Source organism: Camelus dromedarius, chromosome 31, assembly GCF_036321535.1.
Source record: "Camelus dromedarius isolate mCamDro1 chromosome 31, mCamDro1.pat, whole genome shotgun sequence".
Taxonomy (NCBI): Eukaryota; Metazoa; Chordata; class Mammalia; order Artiodactyla; family Camelidae; genus Camelus; species Camelus dromedarius.
The window spans coordinates 4,308,451-4,332,136 of NC_087466.1; the positions used below are offsets into that span (position 1 = coordinate 4,308,451).

At 46.2% G+C, this 23,686-nt stretch overlaps 1 protein-coding gene and 1 pseudogene across 8 annotated transcripts in view; one reads left to right on the forward strand and one right to left on the reverse strand.

Moving 5' to 3' along the window:
• PRR14L (proline rich 14 like) overlaps positions 1–18,090 on the forward strand; it is a 43,905-nt gene extending 25,815 nt beyond the window's left edge. For 4 of the 8 annotated variants that reach the window (XR_010378547.1, XR_010378549.1, XR_010378552.1 and 1 more), the window contains 8 exons: positions 1,884–1,955; positions 2,543–2,714; positions 3,263–3,369; positions 6,840–6,911; positions 8,149–8,276; positions 10,394–13,494; positions 14,045–14,168; positions 14,300–18,090. Coding sequence is in view for 1 of the 8 variants with exons in the window: in XM_064481053.1 (XP_064337123.1) it covers positions 1,884–1,955; positions 2,543–2,714; positions 3,263–3,369; positions 6,840–6,911; positions 8,149–8,425 (700 nt within the window). In the remaining 7 variants the exon portion in view is untranslated. Of the gene's footprint in view, positions 1–1,883; positions 1,956–2,542; positions 2,715–3,262; positions 3,370–6,839; positions 6,912–8,148; positions 13,495–14,044; positions 14,169–14,299 lie in introns of those variants that run through there. The other 4 variants (XR_010378548.1, XR_010378550.1, XR_010378551.1 and 1 more) reach the window with 4 other exon arrangements.
• LOC105099509 (heterogeneous nuclear ribonucleoprotein A1-like) lies at positions 14,940–18,025 on the reverse strand (annotated as a pseudogene).
• Positions 18,091–23,686: the final 5,596 nt, after the last annotated feature.

The window sequence follows — 23,686 nt, forward strand, 5'->3', positions numbered from 1 at the left end:
TCTGCTTCAGACCTAGTAGAGAAGCCCTCCTATTTATAATCCTTCAGATAAACAGAAACTTTAACCATCTTTTTGCTTTGTCCTTATCATTGCTATCGTTTAAAAATTCAGCAACAAAAAAGGACCTTAAAATTCTGAACAGCCTGAGAGAGGCCTCATCTGCGTACTTGGGCTCTCTCTCCTGCAGAATCGTTCTGTGTCATTGAAAAGCTTCTGGAGTATACCATGAAGTTACCCAGCATCTTAGCCAAAAACTCACTGAATAAAAGGGCTTCAGAAAGACACCCAGAACCTGAACGCAGCTGATGGCAGGTGCTTGCCCTAGAGTTAGTCAGAAAAATTTTCGCTCCGTATGATGCAGCCATAAAGATACGGTGGTGCAAATTGGTTTGTCCTCAGGGGTGGTGCACTGCTCCTGTGTGTTGGCCTCTAGAGGCCCAGAGTCGTGCTCTGCTCTGCTCTGTGGCTGTGACATCCCTCTTCAAATCGTCTTACCTCCTTGAAACTGTGTCCATTCCTGAAGCTCGTGTGGAGGGTAATTGTTCGTTTCACCCTGTGAAGATGAGTGACCCTTTGGCCCTTTTTCCTTTTCCAGAACTCTTTCCCACCTGACTTTTCTGTTTTCTGGGGGAAGCGGGGGGGGGGGGTACTTTCTCTCTCCCTTCCTTCCTGTATCTGACATTATATTTACTTTATGCTTTAGTTTCAATTTATTATATATATGTTTTTAATTTAAGTGGAAGGTTGGAGGGGTGGTGTTTGTGGGAAATTTTTGTTCTCATTGGCCTTAACATCATACGTATCCTTGGCTTAGAGTTTAGAAGTTTGCTGTTTTCCTAGACGTGCTTAGAAATAAATGTTCCAAGTGGTAAATTAGGTAGCCTCAGAAAGCAAGACTTAACAAAGATTAATTTATGTTTCCATGGGGTTTTCTCATTAGCACCTCATCTTCCAGCCTTCTGTAATCTAGGTTAAATAGGTTTTTTTTTTTTTTTTTGCCTTTTTTTATAGATGAGAAGACAGGCACATGGTTTTTTCTAATTCAGATCATTCAGCTGCTTAATGCGTCAGCTGAGCGAGGCCCGAAACAAGGTCTCCTGATTCCTGATTTGGTCAGCTCTTTTCCAGCATTCCAGATTGGTGCTAACATTTCTAAAAATCTGAATGATCTGTGATTTAGCCATTGAACAAATTTCTCTAACTTCCCAGAGGAGATGGATTGGTAGTGTCAGCATACAAACGTCTTATTAACTAAACCTGTACTGTGTCTAAATTCAGCAGAAACTGGTACAGGTTTTACTTTGAGGGGCACCAAGAGCTCTCCAGCATCGCATGTTAATGTGTCTGTAAATGAAATTCCATTGCTTCATCTATAAAAATAAAAATTCAATTATATAGGAACCAGCCCTGTCAAAATTTTCAACCATGTGGCCATGTTTATTGTGAGACTTGGCTTTAAAATAAGATTTCGTCACAGTTGCTCACAGGGTTAAAGAAGTTGGCAGAGTTTATTTTAATATGGTTAATACAGAGCTGACTAGTGTACTTTTATCTTTAAATTACTTTTTAAAAATCTTTGACACATGTTCAGCAGCTTGAGTGGAAGGTATAAGGCTCAGAGTCCTCCTGGTTCCCCTCTTTCTCTTAGTGCCCTCTGTTGCTCACTCTCTCCTGCCTCCTCCCCATGGCCTGCCTCCCCTCCAGCGCTAGGCACAGCAGTGTAGTTCTCCTGGCTGGGAGGGAGGCGATCGTCTTGCTGAGTGACTGTCGCGTGTCTTCCAGGGGCTCTGGCTGAGCACCGTCCTGAGCCCCCTGTGCATCAGGGCCTCCCCTGCTGCCCCACCACCCTAACCTGTTGCTCTTGTGCCTTTGCTCCATGCCAGCCACACCCTGTTACCGTATGTGCCTATCCCGGGCATGGAGGCTGCTTATACCACCAGCGGCAGTCACATGAGGTGAGCCCCCGGAGCTATGGCCAAGTGTGTGTCCATGTGTCCGTCCACTAGCAGCCAGTGTGTCAGGCATGGTGTGATTCCGACCTCTTGTTCTCCTTCTGAACCTGATCTGTGTCTCTCGGATGAACAATCTGAGACTCAGCCTCAGGACTGTGTCACTAAGGATGTGTAATCACTACCATTTACTGAAATAAGTTGATCACCAGCCACATTGTACCACAAGTCCCCTCTCAAGCTATTCTCTGGTCACTTAGCCGAGCTCAGTGCCCAGATAGGGTTGATCTCATCCAAACACAATTCATTTGTTCAGTTCACTAGATTTCTTCTTCCCCTCCCCAAAAGCCTTTCATTTTACATTTGTCCTCATTCATAGCATTTTCTTTGTTTCATTATTCCACAGTAAGGAAGTGGATCCACCGCATTCTCGTACTTTTTTACATAGGTGGACACAGGCTGTGTCCAGAAGTAATTAGAGGACAGGTTGGCTGGAAACATCATTCAGCTCTGGTCTGGATGTTAAGATGAATGTGCCAGGTTAGAAACCCGTTTCATATTTTTCTTCTCTGTTTTTCTCTCCATGGTGCTAGGCTGGAGCCTCCATTCCCTGCTTTGGTACCAAAGTCTCGCTTGGTAACAGACTCAGCTGTCAGCAAGCTCCTGCTTTCAGCCTCTGAGCTCCAGGTTCCCGGATTTGATGAACTGGATGGTGTGACAGCAGTGTGTCCCCGACCACAGAGCAGCCCTCCGGAGCAGAAAGAGGTGAGTTTAAAGTGCTGGTGGGCTAGGTGGCGGGGGCGCTGGAGGTGTCCGTCGATGACCACGGGTCACGTGGCAGGTACAGACGGGCCCCTGAGTGTCTTCACTTAACCACCTTTAACTCCTGCCGAGTACTGGAGATGGCCAAGGCGGGAGCTCTTCTGTTTGGCCACTAAAGGATACCTTCATCCCTCCATCTCCATTTTTTCTTGATGACAGCATTTAGAGAATTGGACCACAGAGCAAGCGGCCTCATGCATTCAAAGACGAGTGAACAAAGGTGCTTTTTAATTTTGCCATGTCTGCTGTCTCCAGCAGTTGCAAACTTCCTTATTGATCATCTCAGTACCTGAACTGCATGGACAGGGATATCGCAGGACAGGTGCTGGGAACACTGTCGGCAGCAGCAGGAGGGGACTCTGGGTCACCCACTGCTCACTGACATCATCTGCACACTGAGGAAGCAGTGTCTTGAGTGTCAAGGAAAGGGACTTTATATATTTAGAAAGTCTGACAACCTGACCGTCTTTCTTCTTAACCCTTAAAAATAGGCGGAGCCAGAGAAGAGGCCAAAGAAAGTCTCACAGATTCGCATCCGGAAAACCATTCCTAAGCCAGACCCTAACCTCACCCCCATGGGCCTTCCTCGACCCAAAAGGTGAGCTCGTCCTCCCTCACACGTGGGTGCGCCTTTTGGGAGACTTGGGCAAAATGTGACGATCTTTTGGATGATTATATACTCTGAGCTATTTTTTACACGTCTAGGAGTTTATCCAAAAGAATCCGTTGGTAGTGTGGCCAGAGATTTATGTGTACGGATAGCTGCAGGCGTTCTCAGGCATTTTTATCGAGCTCTCTGTGTCAGGTATTGTGCTGTCCCTTCATGTGCACAATCCCAGGCCATCCTCTGCGGTGCTGGGAGGCAGGCACTGCTGTGGTCCCCAGGTTAGGTGAGGCTGCCTGGGCTCAGTGGCTCAGAAGAAGCCCGTGTTAGGCTGCAGCATCCGTCATTGCCACAGGGGGTTCCTGTCTCACACAGGTTTCACCCCATGGCCCAAGCTCCCAGCACCCTGTGCGCAAAACTGGGAAGGGACCTAAATGTCACAAGGGAAAGAAGTTTAGTGTTTTTTGTTTTTTTTTTTTTAAGAAAATGCCAGATCCACATTTTGGTCTACATTATAGCCTTTAAAAATTTGAATTTATTTTTTACGACTGAGATGATTTTGCTAATCCCTATAAAGTGAAGCGGAAAGAAGATCAGATGACTAAATTATGTGTTAGGTGTGAGTCCAAATTATGTATTTGACATGATTCCAGTTGTGGAATGATGTGTATTACACAGACACTATGAAAATATAAACATTTTTAAAAAGATCTCCAGAGGTATGATTTCTTGTGGATTTCACGCCTTCATTTCTCATCAGCAAATGGGAGCCTAAGAGTGTCCCTCAAGTAACCCAAGGTGAGTTATTTAACTTCGTGAGCTTAAAGGACTTATGTGTAAAATGCAAACAAGAATTCCCGACACTTAAGATTGCTGTACAGTCCAACGGAGGAAAGACTGTGCTCTGTATCTATTTCACTGCTTCGCACAACACAGATGCAGTAGTTAACTGTTACTGTGCTCATGATCGACCTTCTTCCACTTTTCCCATGTGGTTTTGTAAAATTTGTTGTCTATTTTAAGAAATTGCCACAGTCACCTCAGCCTTAAGCTGCCACCACCCTGATCAGTCAGCAAGCATCAATGTTGAGGCAAAACCCTCCACCAGCAAAAAAAAAATTACTTGATGATGGTTAGCATTTTTTAGTAAGAAAGTATTTTTTAATTAAGACTATTTACATTATTTTTTCGACATAATATTGCACAGTTAATAGACTACAGTATAGTGTAAACATAACTTTCATACACACCGGAAAGCAGAAATTTTGTGTGACTTGCTTTATTGCAAGAATCGCTTTATTCTGGTGGTCTGGAGTCAAAACCCACAACGTCTACAAGGTATGCCTGTAAAAATTCTTAAGACTTCTGGTTTTATATAAACCATTTCTGAAGTCATGGAAGTAAGAGACATCGTTTCTCAAAAACAGATTTTGAGAAATGCCTGATGTTTTGTCTCTGGCCTTACAAATTTATAGGTTTGTTCTAACTCAGAACCGAAAAGCCATTTTTTAAAAATTGAAGTACAGTTAGTTACAATATGTCAATCTCTGGTATACAGCACAATGTCCCAGGCGTGCATATACATATATATATTTGTTTCCCACCTGGGGGACAACAAAGAAAACCACCTTCCCCAAATCCAGTCCCTGTGCAGAGGAAGAGGACTCACCTTTGAGCATTTATAGCCACAAGCTGGCCCTCTCCTGGATTTGCAGCCTGAATCCATGCCTCCTGGGCAGACTGAAAAAAACTTTAGGCTGAGAATTCAGTTTGCAGTGGTCCCTGGTTTGTAGTTCCCTCAGGCTCCTGACAGAAACAAATACATCATTTCAAGAAATCCACTTCCCAATCTGGCCCTAAATAAAAGTTAAGGGAGGGTATGTAAAACAATTCACAGTAAACTTCGAAGCGTGGAGGGAAACAAGGGTTTCGTGCCTGAGTGCCAGTGGACCTAACAGCAACTCAAATCTGAGACGACCCCTGATACTGGGATTATTGGAGAAGAATATAATCTAGTATGTTTTTATATGTTTAGGGAAATAAAAATGGATTGAGTAAAGGATCAAAAGACTTGAAACTGACCAAGTGGATTTGTAACGTAACCAGAGAAAATTTCTTAAAAATGTGAAATAGAGTGATCAGAATAAAACCACGGTAGATGAGTTTAACAGCAGATTAAACAGAGCTAAGTAGAACTAAAGAAATGGAAAACAAGCCTGAACAAATGTTCGCTATGAAGCACAGAAACAAAAAAAGATGGAAAATATAGAAAGGGAGGGTGAGAGGTATGGAGACAATTTAAAGGATCTAGCAGACATCTAAGCAGAGTTCCAGGAGGAGAAGGAGAAGGGGTATGGTGAAGGCTGGTGAAAGATTCTAATCCCAAGCAGGATCAGTGGAAAGGATTTCATACCTAACTGCGTCTTAAGAAAACTGCAGAGTTCCAAAGACAAAGATGATCTTAAGAGAAGCCAGGGAACTCTGTAAATAACAGACACAAAAATCTTCAAAATACAAGCAATTCCTTGTTTTGGAAACTGTTAAACAAAGGGAAAGAACGAAGCATACCTCCTGCTTTTCCTACACAAATGGTTCCTCCTGGTTTGTGGACGAGCCCGAAGGTTTCTTTAGGTGGAAGAATTCTACTGAAAGAATGGTTGACTGTCACCATGTGCAACCCTAATGAACTAATAAATATATTCAATACTTGTCAGTGACTGCTAACACACAAAAAGGGTGACAGCCGGGTATCACGGCCCTCATGAGGGAAGGGAGTATACACCACCATCTAAAAGTCTGCCCATCAAAAAACCCGGAACACCTGACTCGCTTGTATCTGTACCTAGTTACCAGCCTATAGGAGGTACCTAGAGTGCGTCCCACACGTTTGGGGCAGAGGAGCATGTTAACTGACACTCTGTGGATGTAATCAAGATCTAGACTGGGGAAGCCACAGACCAAACGGCCTGGTTTCTTTAAAAAATTACAGAATAAGATGCAGTAGAACACTACTATACTATACTGTATTACTATAAATTGGGACAGTGTTGATCACTTAGAAGTTCCAGCGACCTTGTGTTGTTTGGGAAGAGGGTAGAAGTTCCGATGCACTTTGGTTTCTAAGTTAAATATGCTCATTCAAATTCTTGCCAGCCGCCAGAGGAGCAGAATTGTGTAGTTTTCAAGCCAGGCGAGGAGGATAAGAAACAGGACAGTCAAGGAAAAGAAGAGAAGTAGGACAAGAAGAAGCTGTAAAATAACAGGTCAAACCCAGTGATATCATTCCCAGTAAGTAAAACTGGACTAACAGGCACAGAGCTGAGGATGGGCAGCCCAGACCAGAAAGTCCACTGCGCATCCACGTGGGGCACGCGTAAAGCTCCTCACAGGAAGGTCGAAAGAGAAAGAAGGTAAGGGCAGAATTGGGAAACCTTATTTACTTATTTATTTTTTTCTCTTTTCAGGTTAAAGAAAAAGGAGTTTAGTTTAGAAGAAATATATACCAATAAGAACTATAAATCTCCTCCTGCAAACAGGTGGGTAGACACAGGTAGGAAGGGGTGGGTGGGGAGGGCTCCCAAAAGGACCGATGCAAATCTCCAGTCCTTTCACCACAGGAAGAGTTTCATGTTCAGCTCTTCTGACATCAGGTCTTGACCACAACTAGAACTGAGATTTTTAGTTCCCCACACTCAATGTGGGGTCGGTGGTAGGAAGGGAAAGAAATGTGTCACGTTAGGTCGTCTCTCAGTTTGGGCTTGCGTTTTTAGCAAATAGGCCGCTGTCTTCAGGACTGATACTCATTGGGTCTTCGGATACGACTCCAAACCCTAACAGGAAGAGAGTCACTGGGCTACCATTGGGTCTAACTTCAGTTCAAGTCATTGAACATCTATTCAGTTCCCGTTGTGCCTAGGACGTAGCAGGCGAGATTTATCCTGCAAGGTGAACATTCACTTGGAGGCGTTTGTACAAGGCCGCTCCTTGCAGCGTTGCTAAATGTCAGGGAAGGATTGGAAACAACTTAAAATATCCGTGGATCAGGTTCTGATTAAATTACAATCCATCCTTATAATAGGATACACTGCAGAGCCATTTAAAAGAATGAATCAGATACCCATGTACCTGGTTGGGACAGGCTTAAAGGTTACCGAGAGGTCGGAGAGGCACAGTATACAGGACAGTGCGTGTCCTCTGCTATCACTTGAGTAAGGGAAAAACCAGAGTGTCGCGTAGATGTCGCGGGTCAGCAGATCCCAGGCCAGATCCAGCCAGCAACCCGTTTTCTTCCCTTTTTTTCCCGGCCTATGAGCTAGGAATGATTCCTATCTTTTCAAAGATTTTTTTGTGTGTTTTGTTTTTTGTTTTTGAAAAGACTGTTGCAGAGACCTGTGTGGCTCATTAATATTTTAATATTATACATATTTTAAAATATTAAAAATATTAAAATATTTACCCCCGGCCCGTCACAGAGAGGGGCTGCCCTCTGGTGGTGCATGCCTGCTTACAGACGTGTGTCTGTACATGGCTTTGGGAGGGCACACCAAATACTCTTGCTGCTGTTGCCCATTGGGGGGGTTCACCTCACTTTAATTCTTTACCCTTTTGTCCAGTTTTTGTTTCTTCACCATGTGCTTGTAGTGTGTATTCATTCATTTGTGTTTTTTCATCAAAAAAATAGCTGCAAGCCAGAGGAAACAGCTGAGTTGGGCTAGGGGGCTGATGGCGCAAGAATCCGCATATTGGTGACTCTGTTTTGTGCTCCACCCTCAGGTGTCTAGAGACCATCTTTGAGGAACCCAAGGAACGAAATGGTACGCTCATCTCAATCAGCCAGCAGAAGAGGAAGCGCGTTCTAGAGTTTCAGGATTTCACAGTCCCGCGGAAGAGGCGGGCACGTGGTAAGGTCAAGGTGGCGGGCAGCTTCACCAGGGCCCAGAAGGCGGCTCTGCAGAGTCGAGAGCTGGATGCGCTTTTGATTCAGAAGCTCATGGAGCTGGAGACCTTCTTTGCCAAGGAAGAGGAGCAGGAGCCGTCACCCAGTTGTTGAGAAGCAATTCGGGCTGGGGGGGTCTCAGTTCTGGACCTTCTGGGCCTCCTTGGACGAGGTTGCCTAGTCTAGCCCTACTGCCCAGACCACTTACATGCAGTCTACAGATTCTCACCTGTTTCCGAGAGCGGCCTTTCTAGGGGCTGGTGAAGGAGGGTCCTCGAGCTTGTACTGCTGAGTCTAGAACCTCAGGAACGCTCCCTTTCTCCTGGAAACGGTCCTGAACACCATTGGCCTCCTCTCCCCACTCTGCTGTCCACAGAATGAAGACGCAGCATCCCTTCAGTAACACTAGGATTCCAAGGACTCCGTGTTTGCACGTCCATGCAAAGGTTCTGCGCTGTTTACGGTGGTGCTAGACCAAGATTATGTAGAGACGTGGCCCAGGGAGGGGGACCTGGTGTCCTGTCCCGCGTGGTCTCACTGGCTCACTTCAGTAGCTGAGGAAAGATGAGCTGTTGTGTTTTCTAATCCTTTGAGCCCCTCTGTCCAGCACCGGGAGCGTGTGTGTCCGTGTGCGTGTGTGTCCGTGTGCTTTTCCCCATCATTTTCTCCCCTCTGTGACTGTGGGTCACTAGTGCCAGAGGAGCCCGTCCAGGCCCCCTTCGAAGTAAGTTGCACTTTTTAATGTTGTAGTGTTGATTATTTTCATTTGTTTTATTTCTTTTTTCTTTTTTTTTTTTTTATTATTGCTGCATGTTTGGAGCCTTTAAATGTGATTTTAAAACAATTTTTTTAAGACATCAAGGAGAGAGACAATACCGTCTTCAGAACACACAACAGGCATCTGACCCAGTTTGTCGGTGCACAGGGTGTGAGCAGAGGGCCTCTTTCCAGCTCACGCATTTCCAGCAGCCCCTTCCCCACCTCCAGCTCCTCACAGAATGCATTAGAGGGAGCTCCATTTTCACCTGGGTTCTCATTCTTGCCCGTGAAGTAGATGTGTTTATTTTAATGGCAGAAGTAAGAGCAGGTCTCTCTCCGAGTTGTTTAAAAAGTCCGAAGGATGGGGGTGGTCTCGCTGGGTTCACCTGCAGTGGTGGTCCGTGGCAGGGGTGGGCGCAGCTGTCGGAGCAGCCTGCTCCGCACGTGGGGAGAGGTGGCGGGGTCACAGTTCCATGGCCAGCCCCACCTCAGGCACCTCATTGTACTCTGGGCTCCTGTGTCAAACCTACTGGAAGTTCTTAAAGAATGCCAGACAGAGCTGGCTGGGCTTTGTGGGAGTCTGTGGGCAGAAGGCTCAGAAGGGTGCGCAGTGGGAGCCAGAGGGCCTGAGGTTTCCTTCCTTCTCCACTTACTGGTCGTGTGCCCTCCCCTGCTTCCCCTTCTCCTCCCCTTGTGTTCTCTCTCTTTCTCACTTGCTGTCTCCCTCACTGTCTCACTTACTCGCTCTCAAGACGAGTGCAGAGAATTCACATTCCTTGCTGGCGGGAGGGATGCTCAGCCCCCTCCTCACCTCAGGACACTGGTCCCCTCCTCCATCCTCCGAGGAGCAGCGCCGCCGGAAATGGTCAGGCTCTGGGGACCATGTCTCCTGGGTTCCTTCAGTGTCCCCGTTTGTTAGTGGGTAGGGGTAGGGGGTCTCTACGTGCCTTTCCTTTGCAGGTTGACCATCGGTGCCACAGTGGAGCAGAAAAACTGACAATGCGAGGAAAACAAAGTGCCACTCCCATCTTGCAGGCCCCCAGCCTCAGACATAGTGTTTAGGAAATGAAATACGCCCAGGCATCCAGGTGGCTTCTAAGGCCGAGTGGCATCAGAGGAGAGCCCAGCTTCCACTCTGGCTCTGAGTGATGTGAACCAGATTCCGCTGCTGTGTGTCCGCTTTGCCCAGACTGTGTAGACACGACCTGTGTCTCACCTCGGTACCTCTCCCTTCCTGGGACAGGGTCCTTAGGCACGAAGGCTTCTCTCTGTGTTTTTGCTTAGAAGAGTGGGATGAGTCTGTGCTCATGTGGATGTTTTTAGGGAGCTCCTGTTGGACGGCTTGCAAACTCCCAGCAGATCAACTGAGCCCTGCTCGCCAGCTCCATTGCCAGTGTAGACGAGTCAGCACCTTGGCAACCACGTCATCCTGCAGACTGAAGTTGTGGGAGCAGCTGTGCCGTCACCAGCCTTGTGGAGATGCAGTTTCCGGTTCACCTGGGGCAAGCGTGACACTTGGAAGGGCCAGGAGTGGTGATTTGGAACATTGGCTTCTGGGAAGGGAGGCTTGGAGAAAGTGGAAACTGGGGGCCCTCCTTGTCCTGGGAATGCAGGAGAAAGCTCTCTGAGGCCAACCCCTCCCTGTGTTCTTGGCCTGCCTCTGGCCCCGGCCCTTCCTCATTTCAAAGTGAAGAAAGGGCCCCCATAGCAAACTTGAAATTGCTCACCTGAAGTTGCCACATCGGATTTTAGCTCAGCCCCACCTGTCTTAACCTCCGTGTTTACCGTCAGCCTAGCCAGCTGCAGCACCGCCCATGGTCCTCAGAGACCGGGGTGCCTGCCCCTGTCGGGGACGCCGGGCGGCTGCGGGCCACCCCCTGCGGGCCACCCCCTGCCCGGAGTCATGGGCAGTCTGCTGCTGGCGTGGGAGTGGGTGCAGTTTCCAAGAACGGGAGGCTTCCCACCCCAAGCGATAGGGAGTGTGGTTAATAATTAATTCGACTTTAAGCTCAAGAGATTTAGTGTTTTTAATATGGGAAAGAGGAGAAATCTCAGGTCCAATCAGCTTTTCACTGAAGTTTTCAACTGTGTTTTTGTTTTCCATCCGTCAGTTTTGAGCTATGTTTGCCCTTCCCCCCCTTCCTCTCCTTCTGTCTTTCGGTTTCCTTTCCAGCTTCGTTTCTCTGTTCGTTTAAACGCACCTCATCGCGTTACAGCAGATCATGTCCGCGTTTTCTCGCTGACCTTCCTCGGGGAACGGCAGCTGCGGGAGGGACAGTGGAGAGACACGTAGCGATTGCCTTACTTGGAGCCCGGAGAGCTCAGAAACTCGCGCTGTGAGTCCCAAAACTCAGCGCTCCCCCAGAGCTGTGAAGATCATGACAGTCTGTCACAGTTTTGCCTGAAAGGGTCTTTTGCGCGGGCGCCAGAGCCAACCTAAGGTGAATTCCAGACCCCACCCCAGACACGATCCTCCCCACCCGCCAGGCTGAGAGCAGCGGAGGGTGCAGCCGGGCAGCCGGCCCAGGGCTCAGCACAGCCCGACGGAAACAGCCAGTGCTCTGTCTCCAGGCTGGGATTTCATCTCATCACCAATACCGTGTATGTTAAAGTCCGCGAAAGTCCAACTTTTAGGCAGCGGTACTTTTCTCCCATCCCCTGGGGGGAGAGTATGCAGTTGGTGCTTTCTTGAATTCCCTTGTTGTGTTTTGTTTCCATAAGCTTTTCCCCGAATCATGGAAAGGACCCCTGAACACCGTACTGTGGGCGGCTGTATCCAGAGCCTCAGTTATTGGCCAGAGGTGCAGCATGCCCTTTCCTGGACTCATGCAAGGGAAGGGCTCCTCACCACAGCTGAACTTCTCATAGAATTAAAAAGCTGACTGGAAAGGAAGGATTAATTTTACTAAAATCAAAGGTTAGTATGACCACCTAGCCACAAATCAAGCAGCGAAGTCCACTTATTTTGATGGTGAAGTGAGGGTCCCTGTCCCGCTGGCCACCCAGCACAGCAAACCCTCAGGCTCAATGCCTGTTTGCTGTGTGTCTTCACGAACCCCTCTCTGGTGCTGAATCAGATTTTAATTCTTGGTGAGAGGCCTCAGCATCTCCTTGGGCTGTTCTGGGCCGGAAAATCGCTGCCTGAAGTGTTTATATATTATCATGGTCAGTAGTTGAGTGAAATTTGTACATTTTTGGTAACATTGGCAAACCTGATGCCCCTGCAGTCCCTTTTCTGTTTGGTAGTTTGTGACTCTAAAATTCCCACTGTTGTGTGTGTTAATTTATGAAAATAAAAAAAATTTTTTTTTTTTGGATAATCTTTCAAGTAACTCTTGAGGGTGTTATTCTTTTGGCTTCATAAGTTAAAAGTTGACCTGTAAAGTCATAAAGTTGTGTTTTTCTTTTATTTAAATAGACATTCCAAAGTTACCTATCACAGCGAGCATTGTCCCTTCCACAGTGGTCCCCGTTTTCTCAGGACTGTCCTGTGCTCAGAACATATGGTGAACTCCACCTTCATGTGACCTTCTGAGCCTGTGCTGGAGCTTTTTAAGTTTGCTCAGAGGTGGCAGATCATCTCTTGTGAGGGAATTTGGTGTTTGGAAACAGCCAAGACTCAGATTGGAGTCACACCCAATGAAGTTGGGTCAGGCTGCCCAACGAGTATTTCAGGTGTGATTTTTGAACACCTGGAAGAGCAAACAGCAGTTAAAGTTCAGGTCAAAATAAATTTCAGATATTCACTACATATTTGGAATAAGAGCTTAGCTTGTTAAGGAAGCTCCTTGTGAGAGTACAAATACGGTGGAATATGTTCATTTACTTTTAAAAAGGTCTCACCTTTTATCATATCCTTCGCAGCTGTACGTGAGGTTAGGCTGTGAGTCTTCTGGGTCTCACCTCCTTGTTTAACCAGTGCATACTGGTGAGAGAGTGACTCTGGAAACACGGCTCCTTAACCCCACGCTTATGTGTTCCGGAAAGAAGCGTGATTCCTGAGAGTGTCCTTCCTCTGTCCAGAGGAAAAGCGGTGCCCCATTTCCCTTGCCGGCCTCCTTCCAATTCTTAGGCTTCCGCAATAAAGATCTCTGTGTCATCTGTCACATTGGGGAGCATCCTTCCTGGCAGCTGTTTTTCTGCTGTGGTTCGGTTTCATGGTGACTTGGGGAAGAGTCCTCTTCTGCACCTCTTCTTCCTTTAGGAGGGAGAGGCATGACCACCCACGGCAGTGTTAGCCCTTGAGCATCCCCCATCACAGAATCTTCAGTCCTGAGAGTGAGGACTGGTTGAAACATGGAAGGATCCCCAACCGTGTCCTGCCCTCCTCATGTGATGGACACCTCATTTCTGCAGCTGGTTCTGGGACCTCTCTTGAGAACTGTTCTAGAGAATTCCCAATTCTTCAATCTCCAGGGCCACAGGTGAGTCCTGCATAACATCTTTCTCAAACATGCAGTGTCCTCTCCTTCCTCACCGTCAGCCCATAGCTTTGTTTCTGCGTTGCGGACCCTTTGCAGTTTCTGAAACAGCACGGGCATGGTCCTTCTTTTGAGGTGTTCACTCGGTGTCCCCTGTGCCTGGAAGGCCCTTCTCCGACATTGCTCCATGGCCCCCTCAGGCACTGTTCAGATCTTGGCCTTCTGGGATCACTGCCTGAAAGTGTATCCGCTCCCATCATGCATCCTGTTTCCGATGATTTATTTTTCTAGAACTTACCACCACCTCCCTGTATATGCTCATCACTGAAATGCAGTCTCCTTGAGGTCAGGGACTATCTCTCTGGTCCCTCCTGTGGCCTCCCAGGCACCTAAAACAGTGCCTGACACGTCTTGTAGGAGCTCAGGAAACCCTTCATGGGTAAATAAATAGCTCCCTAATCAACAGACCCTACAACTTGACAGACCAGCTGAGGTCCCCTTCATCCTGCCGATTCTGAGCATCTGAAGACCTCATAATTCTCCTCCCTTTCAGTTACTCTTCAGAGGACTCATTGCTGGCCTCACACCATCTGATTGGCTGTAGCTCAAGGCGGGGCGGGGCCAGCCAAGGAGTTCCCACCTCTGCACAGCATCCTGTGAGATGGCCCACCTGGGAGGTAGGTACTGCCCAACCTGGAGCCTGCATCCCTGGCCCTGGGCATGAACGGGCCAGGATGCCGAGGGTGGAGGCTCATGCAGATAGGAATTGCCTTGAGAATTTTTCTCCCTTTTGTATTTTTAATTTCAGACTCTTGGAGATGGTAAGATGGTTCCTGGAAGAGTGCAAACACGGGGGCAAGTACCCCCTAGGTACTGCAACAGCTGATAAGTCTGGGCGCCCCTCACATCCTTCCCCAACTGCTGCCAGCCCAAGGGATCTTGGAAAAACAGTTTTGCGCTTGTCAGAACCTCTCCCTTAAGATCCTTCCGTGGTGTTCCCCTCACCCCCAGATAAGGATGGTAACTGTCAGTTACTGACCAAGCGCCAAGCATTTGGTATTTATCACCTTCGTGAATCCTCACAACAACTTGGTGAGGTAGATGTGGTTTTTAATCTCCACTTTGTAGATGAGGAAACTGAGGTATAAAGACAGATTAGATGTCCCATCTGCACAGGAAGTGTTAGAGCCCTGGTCTGCTGATCAGGAGGACCTGTGCTGGCAAACCTGACATCTCTGCCCCCTCTTTCCTCTGCAGCCCCATCCCTCCACCACTCGGAATTTCCTCCAGTTCCTCAAATCCTCCATGCTGTCCTTGACTGGACGCTCTGGGCTGGGGCTGGGGCTGGCGAACAAGGCCTTGCCCTCCGGAAGCTCGTGGTGGGTAGGGGATGTGGGCGAGTGAGCAGGCAGTTCAGAGGATGGGGCGTGCATGGGCTGAGCAAGCATCTAAGAGGGGTGACCAACAGAGGAGGGGGTGACCACGCTGGGGAAGGCCTCCAGAGATCTGCCGAAACTGCCACAGCCACCTTGGTGTTGTGGTTTGACAAAGTATTGGCGTCCACCACCAAGGGGCCAGAGCTGCTGCCTCCTAAGTGTTCTCCTTTCACGGGTCCAGGATTTGAAGGTTGATTGTTGTCACTGCCAAAATCGTGGTAGCTTCCACCAGCCCCAAAACTGTTTCCATCATCACCAAACCCATTATAGCCTCCCAACCCGACCACCACCTGGCTGCCACCAAAGTCACCTCCACCACCAATGTTGTCATTCCCACCAAAACCACCCCCACGACCACCACCCAAGTTCCCAGAACCACTTCAGCCTCTGGCTGGACAAAGCCCTGGCCATCTCTTGCCTGGACAGGGGTTTCCTCACTTCACCATTGTGGCCATTCACAGTGCGGTACTTCTGAATGACAGCTTGTGGAGTCACAAAGGTCACAAAAGCAGAGTCTCTCTTACCACCCCCTTGGTCGGTCAGGATTTCACCCACTTCAGTTCTCCCGCAATGTCCACACTAACCTCGTGGGTGACGTCCCCCAGTGCTGTCTTTCCTGCCACCCACAGAAAGCTCTTCTACAGTGAAATGGGCACCTGGTCCTGGAGAACCTCCTCTCAAGAGCCCTCTGTTTCCACCACTTTCCCGTCCCCTTCTCGTGGCACTGCCTTCCCGGTTGCACCCGCCTTTTCCACGGGGACGCTTGGCGTCTCGGTCTCCCACCCACATAGTGGTGGGCGTTCCCCACGGCTCAAAATCCACCCTCCGACTCACCCGCTGTTTCAAAGCCCAGCTCTCCCCGGAGCCCTTCCGCGGCTGTTCCAGCCCTTTTCGAGCCTGGCTTAGACGCGGCAGAAGCAGAAGGGGAGGTTGGAAGGATGCTTACTCTCCAGCATCCACAGGCAGGAAGGAGGGGTGTATTTTTTTAAGTACATAAATCACATACTTAGTACGTATCCATTGGCATCTTGGTTATTTTCAATCAACATTTTATTTTTGAGATTTGCTCAGGTTGATATACAGAGATCTGGGCCATTTCTTTGCTGTAGAAAAGACCATCACAGAAAGGTAATTGGGGAAGGTCTTCACCAATAGAGGTTCAGAGTCTATTGGAAGAGACCTGGAATTGTCCAGAGACCTCTGTTCCAGGAAAGCAAAGGTCAAACTGGGTTCTTCTGCAAAAGGATTTTCCAATTAAGGATTAAGAACATCATTACAACAAAGCTGTCAAAGTGTCAGTATCTCCTCTTGGCCTTGGGAAAAAAATGCATCTTAGAAGAAGGAGGCGATAGCCTCATTTGGCACGTTGCCTCGTCTCCCTGTGATGTTCCAGGTGGGTGTGATGAAATAAGTGATGTATCTGTCACCTCCACAACTCAGAGGAAACTTCCTTTTAAAGAACTGGTCATCTCAAGCAGTTAATACAATTATTGGCAAGATTAAGTCAAAGCTGAAATTAAAGTGAGCAAAACCTTAAAGTTATACATTTTTAAAGAATTCCTTTGGAAAGAAAAATAGTAAAAAATAGAATAAGCTGTTTAGTTACCCTCGCATCATATACACAAAATCTGAATTAGAATATATGCCGTGTGTGTGTGTGCATGTGTGTGTGAGCTATCGTTGCAATGTTGTCATGTAACAAACTACCCCGGATTCGGTGGAGGACAACAGTGAGCATTTACTCTCGTGCCGGTGGGTCTGCAGGTTGACTGTGGGTTGGCTCAGCAGAGCCTACCTGTAGTTTTGGTGCTGGCAGATTTCAAGCATCTCTCATGCTCCTCGCCCTGGCAGCTCCCCAGAGCAAGAGGGCTAAGCCAAACCACACAGGCACTTTTAAGGCCTCTGCTGTTCTCTCATCCCTAAATGTTCCACCGACCAAAGCAAGTCACATGGCCAAGCTCAACATCAACCACACAGGGAAAAATACTCTGCCCACGGTGGGAAGAATTGCAGAGCTACGTGGGAAAGAGCGTGAACAGAGAACAGGGAGGGGCTGACGTGCTGATTCAGTCCACCACGATGTGTGAGTAAGGAACAAAACTGGTAACGGTTACGGGCCAAAGAAGCCAAAACCTTGCTCTACCTGAAATGCAGTCTTATAAACAGCATGAAAGGTAAGAAATCCTTTATAAAATCTGCTTTGCTAAACGAGTAATCTTTGCCAGTGTTTCTGGCCCCAGCTTCAAAAACCCAGTAATGAAAATCTTAGCAGGAACCCTTGGAATTTCTTCCTGGGACTGCATGCTGCGAACCACTCAGATTTTAAAGCTTCTGAATCAGTTTCTTGCAACATTAAGTTGGGTTTGCTGAATGGGGTAAAATGCCTTTGGCATTCCTAGCATCCGCCCCTACCTCAGCTCTGGACTCAGCGACCAGCAACAGAGTTCTATTGTTAACTCCTCAGTACTCACATTGTCCCAGTGTTCTTTGGAAGGCGCAGGAGTCATACAAAGTCACCCTGAAAAATGGTGGACAATCTGGGTGAAACGGAGTCACTCAGACATCAGGTTGGAGTATCCAGCCCCACCATTCACTCGCCGACCCTAAACCTGACAAAGCCGCGTGATCTCTCCTTGTCTTTAAGATGAAAGGCTTGAATACGAGGGATCCACCCTCAGCCACTCTTGCTACCCCCAATCCAACTCTTGATTTTTTTTAATTAAACATTTTATTCTGACATAATTGTAGATTGACATACACTTAAGAAATAATACAGTAAAAGCCTGTCATGCCCTTTACCCATCTTCCCTCCATGGTAACATCTTGCAAAACTATATGATATCACAACAATGCTGTCGTCAATACAGCCAGGAAACAGGACATTTCTGCTGTGGTCTCTGTCTTCCCACCTGAATTCATGTTCTGAAATTCTAACCCCCAGAGATGATGCTCATAGGAGGTGGGGGCTTTGGGAGGCGCTGAAGTCATGTAGGAAGAGTTGCCTTGTAGTAGAGGGTCCAGAGAGACCCCTAGTCCCTTCCACCGAGTAAGAACACAACCAGAAGTCTGCAACCCAGAGAGGACCCTCACCTGACCATGCTAGCACCTTGATCTTGACCATCTAGCCTCTAGACCCGTGAGAAATAAATTCCTATTGTTTTTAGTCTGCCCAGTCTGTGGTATTTTGTTACAGGAGCCCAAACAGGCTAAGACAATTTCCATCAAGATGCAGTACATTTCTGCCACCACAAAGATCTCTCATGAAACCCTCTGAGAGCCACGCCCACCTTCCCCCCCACCCCACCCCCTTTCCCTCGAGCAACCACTAATGTGTTCTCCATTTCTACTATAATTTTATCATTTCTAGAATGTTGTATAAATGGAGTCATACAATTTGTAATCTTTTGAGACAAATTTTTTTTCACTTGGCATAATTCTCTGGAGATTTATCCAGGTTGTTACTTCCAGTGGGCACTTTTTCCCCCTGTACCCATTGGGGTTTTTGTTTGGGGTTTTGGGGGGGTTTATTTATTTGAGGTATATAGCTGATTTACAGTGTTGTGTTAGTTTCTGGTGTACAGCAAAGTGATTCAGGTATATACGTGTGTGTGTACATACATATGATATATAGAATCACTTCGTATGATCATCTCTAGGTCCATCCATGTTGCTGCAAATGGCAAGATTTAATTCTTTTATGGCTGAGTAGTATTCCACTGTATATACATACAACATCATTATTCAGTTATCTGTCGATGGACATTTAAGTTGCTTCCAAGTCTTAGCTATTTGTAAATAGTGTCACTATGAACATTAGTGTGCATGTGTCTTTTCAAATTAGAGGTTTTTTTCTGGATATGTGCCCAGGACTAGGATTGTTGGATCATATGATATCTCTGTTTTTATAGTTTTTTAAAGGAATCTCCATACTGTTTTCCATAGTGGCTGCACCAATTTACATTCCTACCATTAGTATCTTCTGGTTGCCAACTTTTTCAACTCTAAGTCTGGGATATAGGAGGAAAAAAGAAAACCCGGGAACTCACCACCATGTCGTTATTTGTGCTTTGAATTACCTAGTCTGTCTGCCTCTAACTAATGTTCAGAGTCTTCTTACATTTTACCTATTATGCCCAGAGATTTTATTGCATAGTAAGACCAGGGAAAATTACATCGACTTTATCTCCTCAGAAGTGGACACTGGAGTGTAAGATTTTCATGAGCAAACTTGATCGTGTTGCTTCCCTGCTGCAAATACCTCAGTGGCTTCCACTTATTCTTCAATAAACCCCAAATCCCTGCCTGGGGATTTATCCACCAGCCTCACCTTGGCTACTATCTCCTCCTCTCTCAGGGTAGACGTCAGGTCCTCAAATTATGCTGAAGCTGTTTCCTCTGCATGGAACAGTATTTCCTGCCTAGTGTCTTCCCGCTTCCCCTACTTCTCGACTCTTCCTTCAGGTCTATATTAGTTTCCTTTTGCTGCACAAACAAAATACCACAAACTCAGTGACCTAAAACATTACAAATCTCTTATCTTATAGTTCTGGAGGTCAGAAGTCCAGAATGGGTCTCCCTGGGCTAAAATTAAGATGGTCATAGGACCACATTCCTTCTGGAGTCTGTAGAGGAGGAGCCATTTCTTTGTTCAGGTTCGAGAGGCTGCCGCATTCCCTGGCTCCTGGCTCCCTCCCATCTTCAAAGCCAGCAGCATCTGGTTGACTCTTTCTCCTGAATCACAATAAAGCAGAAGAGGGGACAGAGTGATGGAGGTGCCATTAGAACAGTGCCACTGACGGCAGACAGGCAGGCAGATTTCCAAGCGGGTAGCTTTTGCAACGCCCATGAGCCAGCGTGCCCAGCCAGACCAATGTAAACGTTACGCCGGTTCTCTCGAAATGGGATCTTCTCTGAGTCTCTCATCTCGCAGTGCTGTTTACCAAATTTCTTGTACATTCCTAAAGCTTTGAAGCCACCAAGTTTCCCCAACAAGATGGGGCTGTCTGGATTCTGCAAACTGAGGCTTCAGGGAACCTCAGCGCAGCTTGCGGAGCTGGAGCTCCTGAGGCCACGCAGCCCCGGGTAACGGCTGCCTCCACCCCAGAAGTGGTCCTCTCCTTCTGAGCAGGTCCATCTCCAAATCTTACTCATGTGCAGCTCTTCTAGAACTTGACTCATTGTGCTGTTTTGATGTCTGTCTCCCCTCAAGGAGTTGTGAGCTCCTGGGAGACTTGGGGCCACAACTGGGGTCCCCTGGGGCTAGCCCTGGGCCTGTGCTTGTTGAAGGCTAAGCTCCTTTTTTGTCCTTTTCCAGGAGTCTTAACGTGCTTTCCTTTATGTCTGTCACCAAACCTGTTACCTTCTCCACACCAGTTTGAACTGCACATCTGATGATTTGTGTCCTTCCATTTAAAAAATTGGGTGACATTCACATAACAGAAAATGAACTTTCTTTGGAAAAGAAGAAAAATATCTCATTGATTTACTGTATTTTATGGTGATAAAAATATATAACATACAATCTAAGTATGTAATTCAGTGTCTAAACACATTCACAATGTTGTGCAACCATCACCACTGTCTATTTCCAAAACGTTTTCCTCTTCCCAAACTCTGTAACCATTAAGCAAAACTCCCCATACCACCCTCCCTCCCAGCCCCTGGTAACCACTCTTCTTTCTGTCTCTGTGAATTTGCTTGTTCTAGGAGCTTCATATAAATGGAATCACTTAACATGTGTCCTTTGGTATCTGGTGTATTTCACTTAGTGTCTTCAGGGTTCAACCATGTTGTAGCCTGTGTTGGCCTTTCCATCCTTTTAAAGGCTGAATATTATTCCATTGTGTGTACAGACCACGTTTGGTTTACCCATTCACCTGTTGATAGACTCTGGTCTGTGTTCTCTGGTGCACAAGTATCAGTCAGAATCCCTGCTTTCATGCCTTTGGGTACTTGCCTAGGAGTAGAATTGTTGGGTCATAAGGTCACTCTATGTCCAGCTTTTTGAGGAAACACCCGACTGGCTTCCTCAGTGGCTACACCATCGAACCTTCCCACCAGCAGTGTAAAAGGGTTCCTGTTTCCCCACATCCTCTCCCACACTTGTTCTTTTTTGTATTTTTAAGAACTGTATAGTGATTTTAATGGGCGTGAAGTGATTGGAAATCTCATTTGACTGAGTAACCTCATGACTGGTATCTCAGTGTGGTTTTGATTTGCATTGCCCGAATGGTGAGTGCCATTAAATGTTTTTTTCATGTCCTTGTTAGTCATTTGTTTATTTTCAGAGACACACTTCAAGTCCTTTGCCCGTTTTTAAATTATGTTGTTGTTTAAATATTAAAGTGAACAATTCAGTGGCATTTAGTGCATTCAGTGTGGTACAACCATCTTTTCTGTCTAGTTCAAGAATATTTTCACCATCTAGGTGGTAGGGTAAAATCCTATTGTGCCCATTAAGCAGTTACTGGTGTTGCCTCATTTTAACAAATGGAGCAACAGGCTTTGAGACAATAAGCAACTGTGCAGGTCACACTGTGTTATATGCTGAATTGTGTCCCCACCACCCAATTAGTATGTTGAAGTCCTAACCCCAGAACCTTCAGAATATGGCTCTATTTACAGGTAGAGATTTTAAAGACATGATTAAGTTAAAATGAGGCCATAAGGGTACCCTTATCCAATCGGACTGGTATCCTTATAAGAAGAGGAAATTTAGACACACAGAGAGATGCCACGGATGGGTGTAGACAGAGGAAATACGGGGTGAGGAGACAGTGAGAATGAGGCTATCCACAAGCCAACGAGAGAGGCCACAGAAGAAATCAAACCTGCTGACAACTTGATTTTGGACTTCTAGCTCCAGAACTGTGAGAAAATATGTTGTATTGTTCAAGCCATGGTCTGTGCTGTTTTGTTATGGTGGCCTAAGCAAACTAATACAGTTGACCTTTGAACAACACAGGTCTGAACTGAATGAGTGCACTGATACTGAGATTTTTTTTTTCAATAAATAATTGAATCATTGGAAAAGCTTTTTGGAGATTTTTGACCATTTGAAAAAAACTCACAAACCATGTAGCCTAGAAATATAAAAAAAAAAGTAGGTGTGTCATGAGCGCATAAAATGATGATATACACAAAACCTAGAAAGTATGTGTTAGTCAACCATTTATGTGATTGGTAAGGTTATCAGTAGTTCAGTTTGGGGGAGTCAACAGTTACAAGCATATTTTCAACTACACAAGGGGTTGGCACCCCTGACCCCCGCATTGTTCAAGGGTCAACTGTGCATACTGTTTATAAGAGGCCCAGCAAGGACTCAGACACTTCCAGAGCCCAAGCCTCCCCCCAGCAAATCAGCAGTGATGACTGGCCCCTCCCCACCACCACCCAAGGCTGACCTGATCACTATGCACAGCAGGGAAAGTGTTAGGGGCCCTGATACTGCTGGGAGGCCACAGCGGTACTTTAATTTTTTATTTTAAATAAGAAAAAAAAATGAATAGAATTATAATGATAAGCCAGGCCCAGATTCTACTTTCTGTACTTAAAAAAAATTGAGGCACAGTTGATTTACAGTATCAGATACCCTTCAGATATACAGCATAGTGATTCACAATTTTTAAGTTTTACTCCATTTATAGCTATTATAAAATATCAGCTACATTCCCTGTATTGCACCTGGATTCCACTGTCTTTATATCAACACAGTTGTAAACTATAGTTTTTATTTCTATTGTTTTTTTTATTGGAGGTACTGGGGATTGAACCAAGGGCCTTGTGCATGATAAGCATGCGCTCTACCACTGAGTGATACCCATCCCCCCAACTATAATTTTTAATTTTTTTTTTTTTTTCTGGAGGAAGTCATCCATGAAGGCAAAAGTGCCTAGGACCAAAGAAAGTCATAATGAAGCCTGGCCACCACCATCCATAGCTTTGGAAATTGAAAGTTGATTAAAAACTCATCCTTCAATCCTAGGCTAATTCTGCCCCCTCATGGCCAGAGAAAAATCACAGAAGAAAATAATGCGCAGTAGCTGTTGGAGAATTTACACCCACCAGATGATTGACATTATGCTGCATCATTTCATCCTCACAATACCATGAGGTAAGCGATAGCTAAATGTCCAGATAAGTCATCAAAGATCAGAGCAGTTAGGAATTTAACTAGGGACACATAACAGGTTAGTGGGGAGCTGGTAAGCCCTGGGTCTTAGAGAGACGACAGGAAGGTGAGAATTGCAGTAGTGCGCCAGGCTTGCAGTTTGGAGACAGAGCGGAACCTCTGGAGAGTTTGTGTAGTCAGCGTCTTTCATTTTGTCTGCATTTCTTTAGAGTCAGATACTGTGCTTAGGGAACTGTGATTGTTTCTAAATACAACTTAAGTTATCAGAAATGCAAGCTATCCTCTAAGGAAGTTGCATTTTCAAAGTAGAGAAGTATTTGATTTTGATGCCTCATTCACAACTCTTTGGAAGCGCATGTCAAATAGTCTATAGTAATAAGTTTTCAAGTATTAAGAGTTCATGGGGACAATGTTCATAGCAGCACTATTTACAATAGCCAAGACATGGAAACAACCTAAATGTCCATCAATGAATGACTGGATAAAGAAGCTGTGGTATATTTATGCCGTGGAATACTACTCAGCCATAAAAAATAATAAAATAATGCCATTTGCAGCAACACAGATGGACCTGGAGATTGTCATTCTAAGTGAAATAAGCTAGAAAGAGAAAGAAAAATACCATATG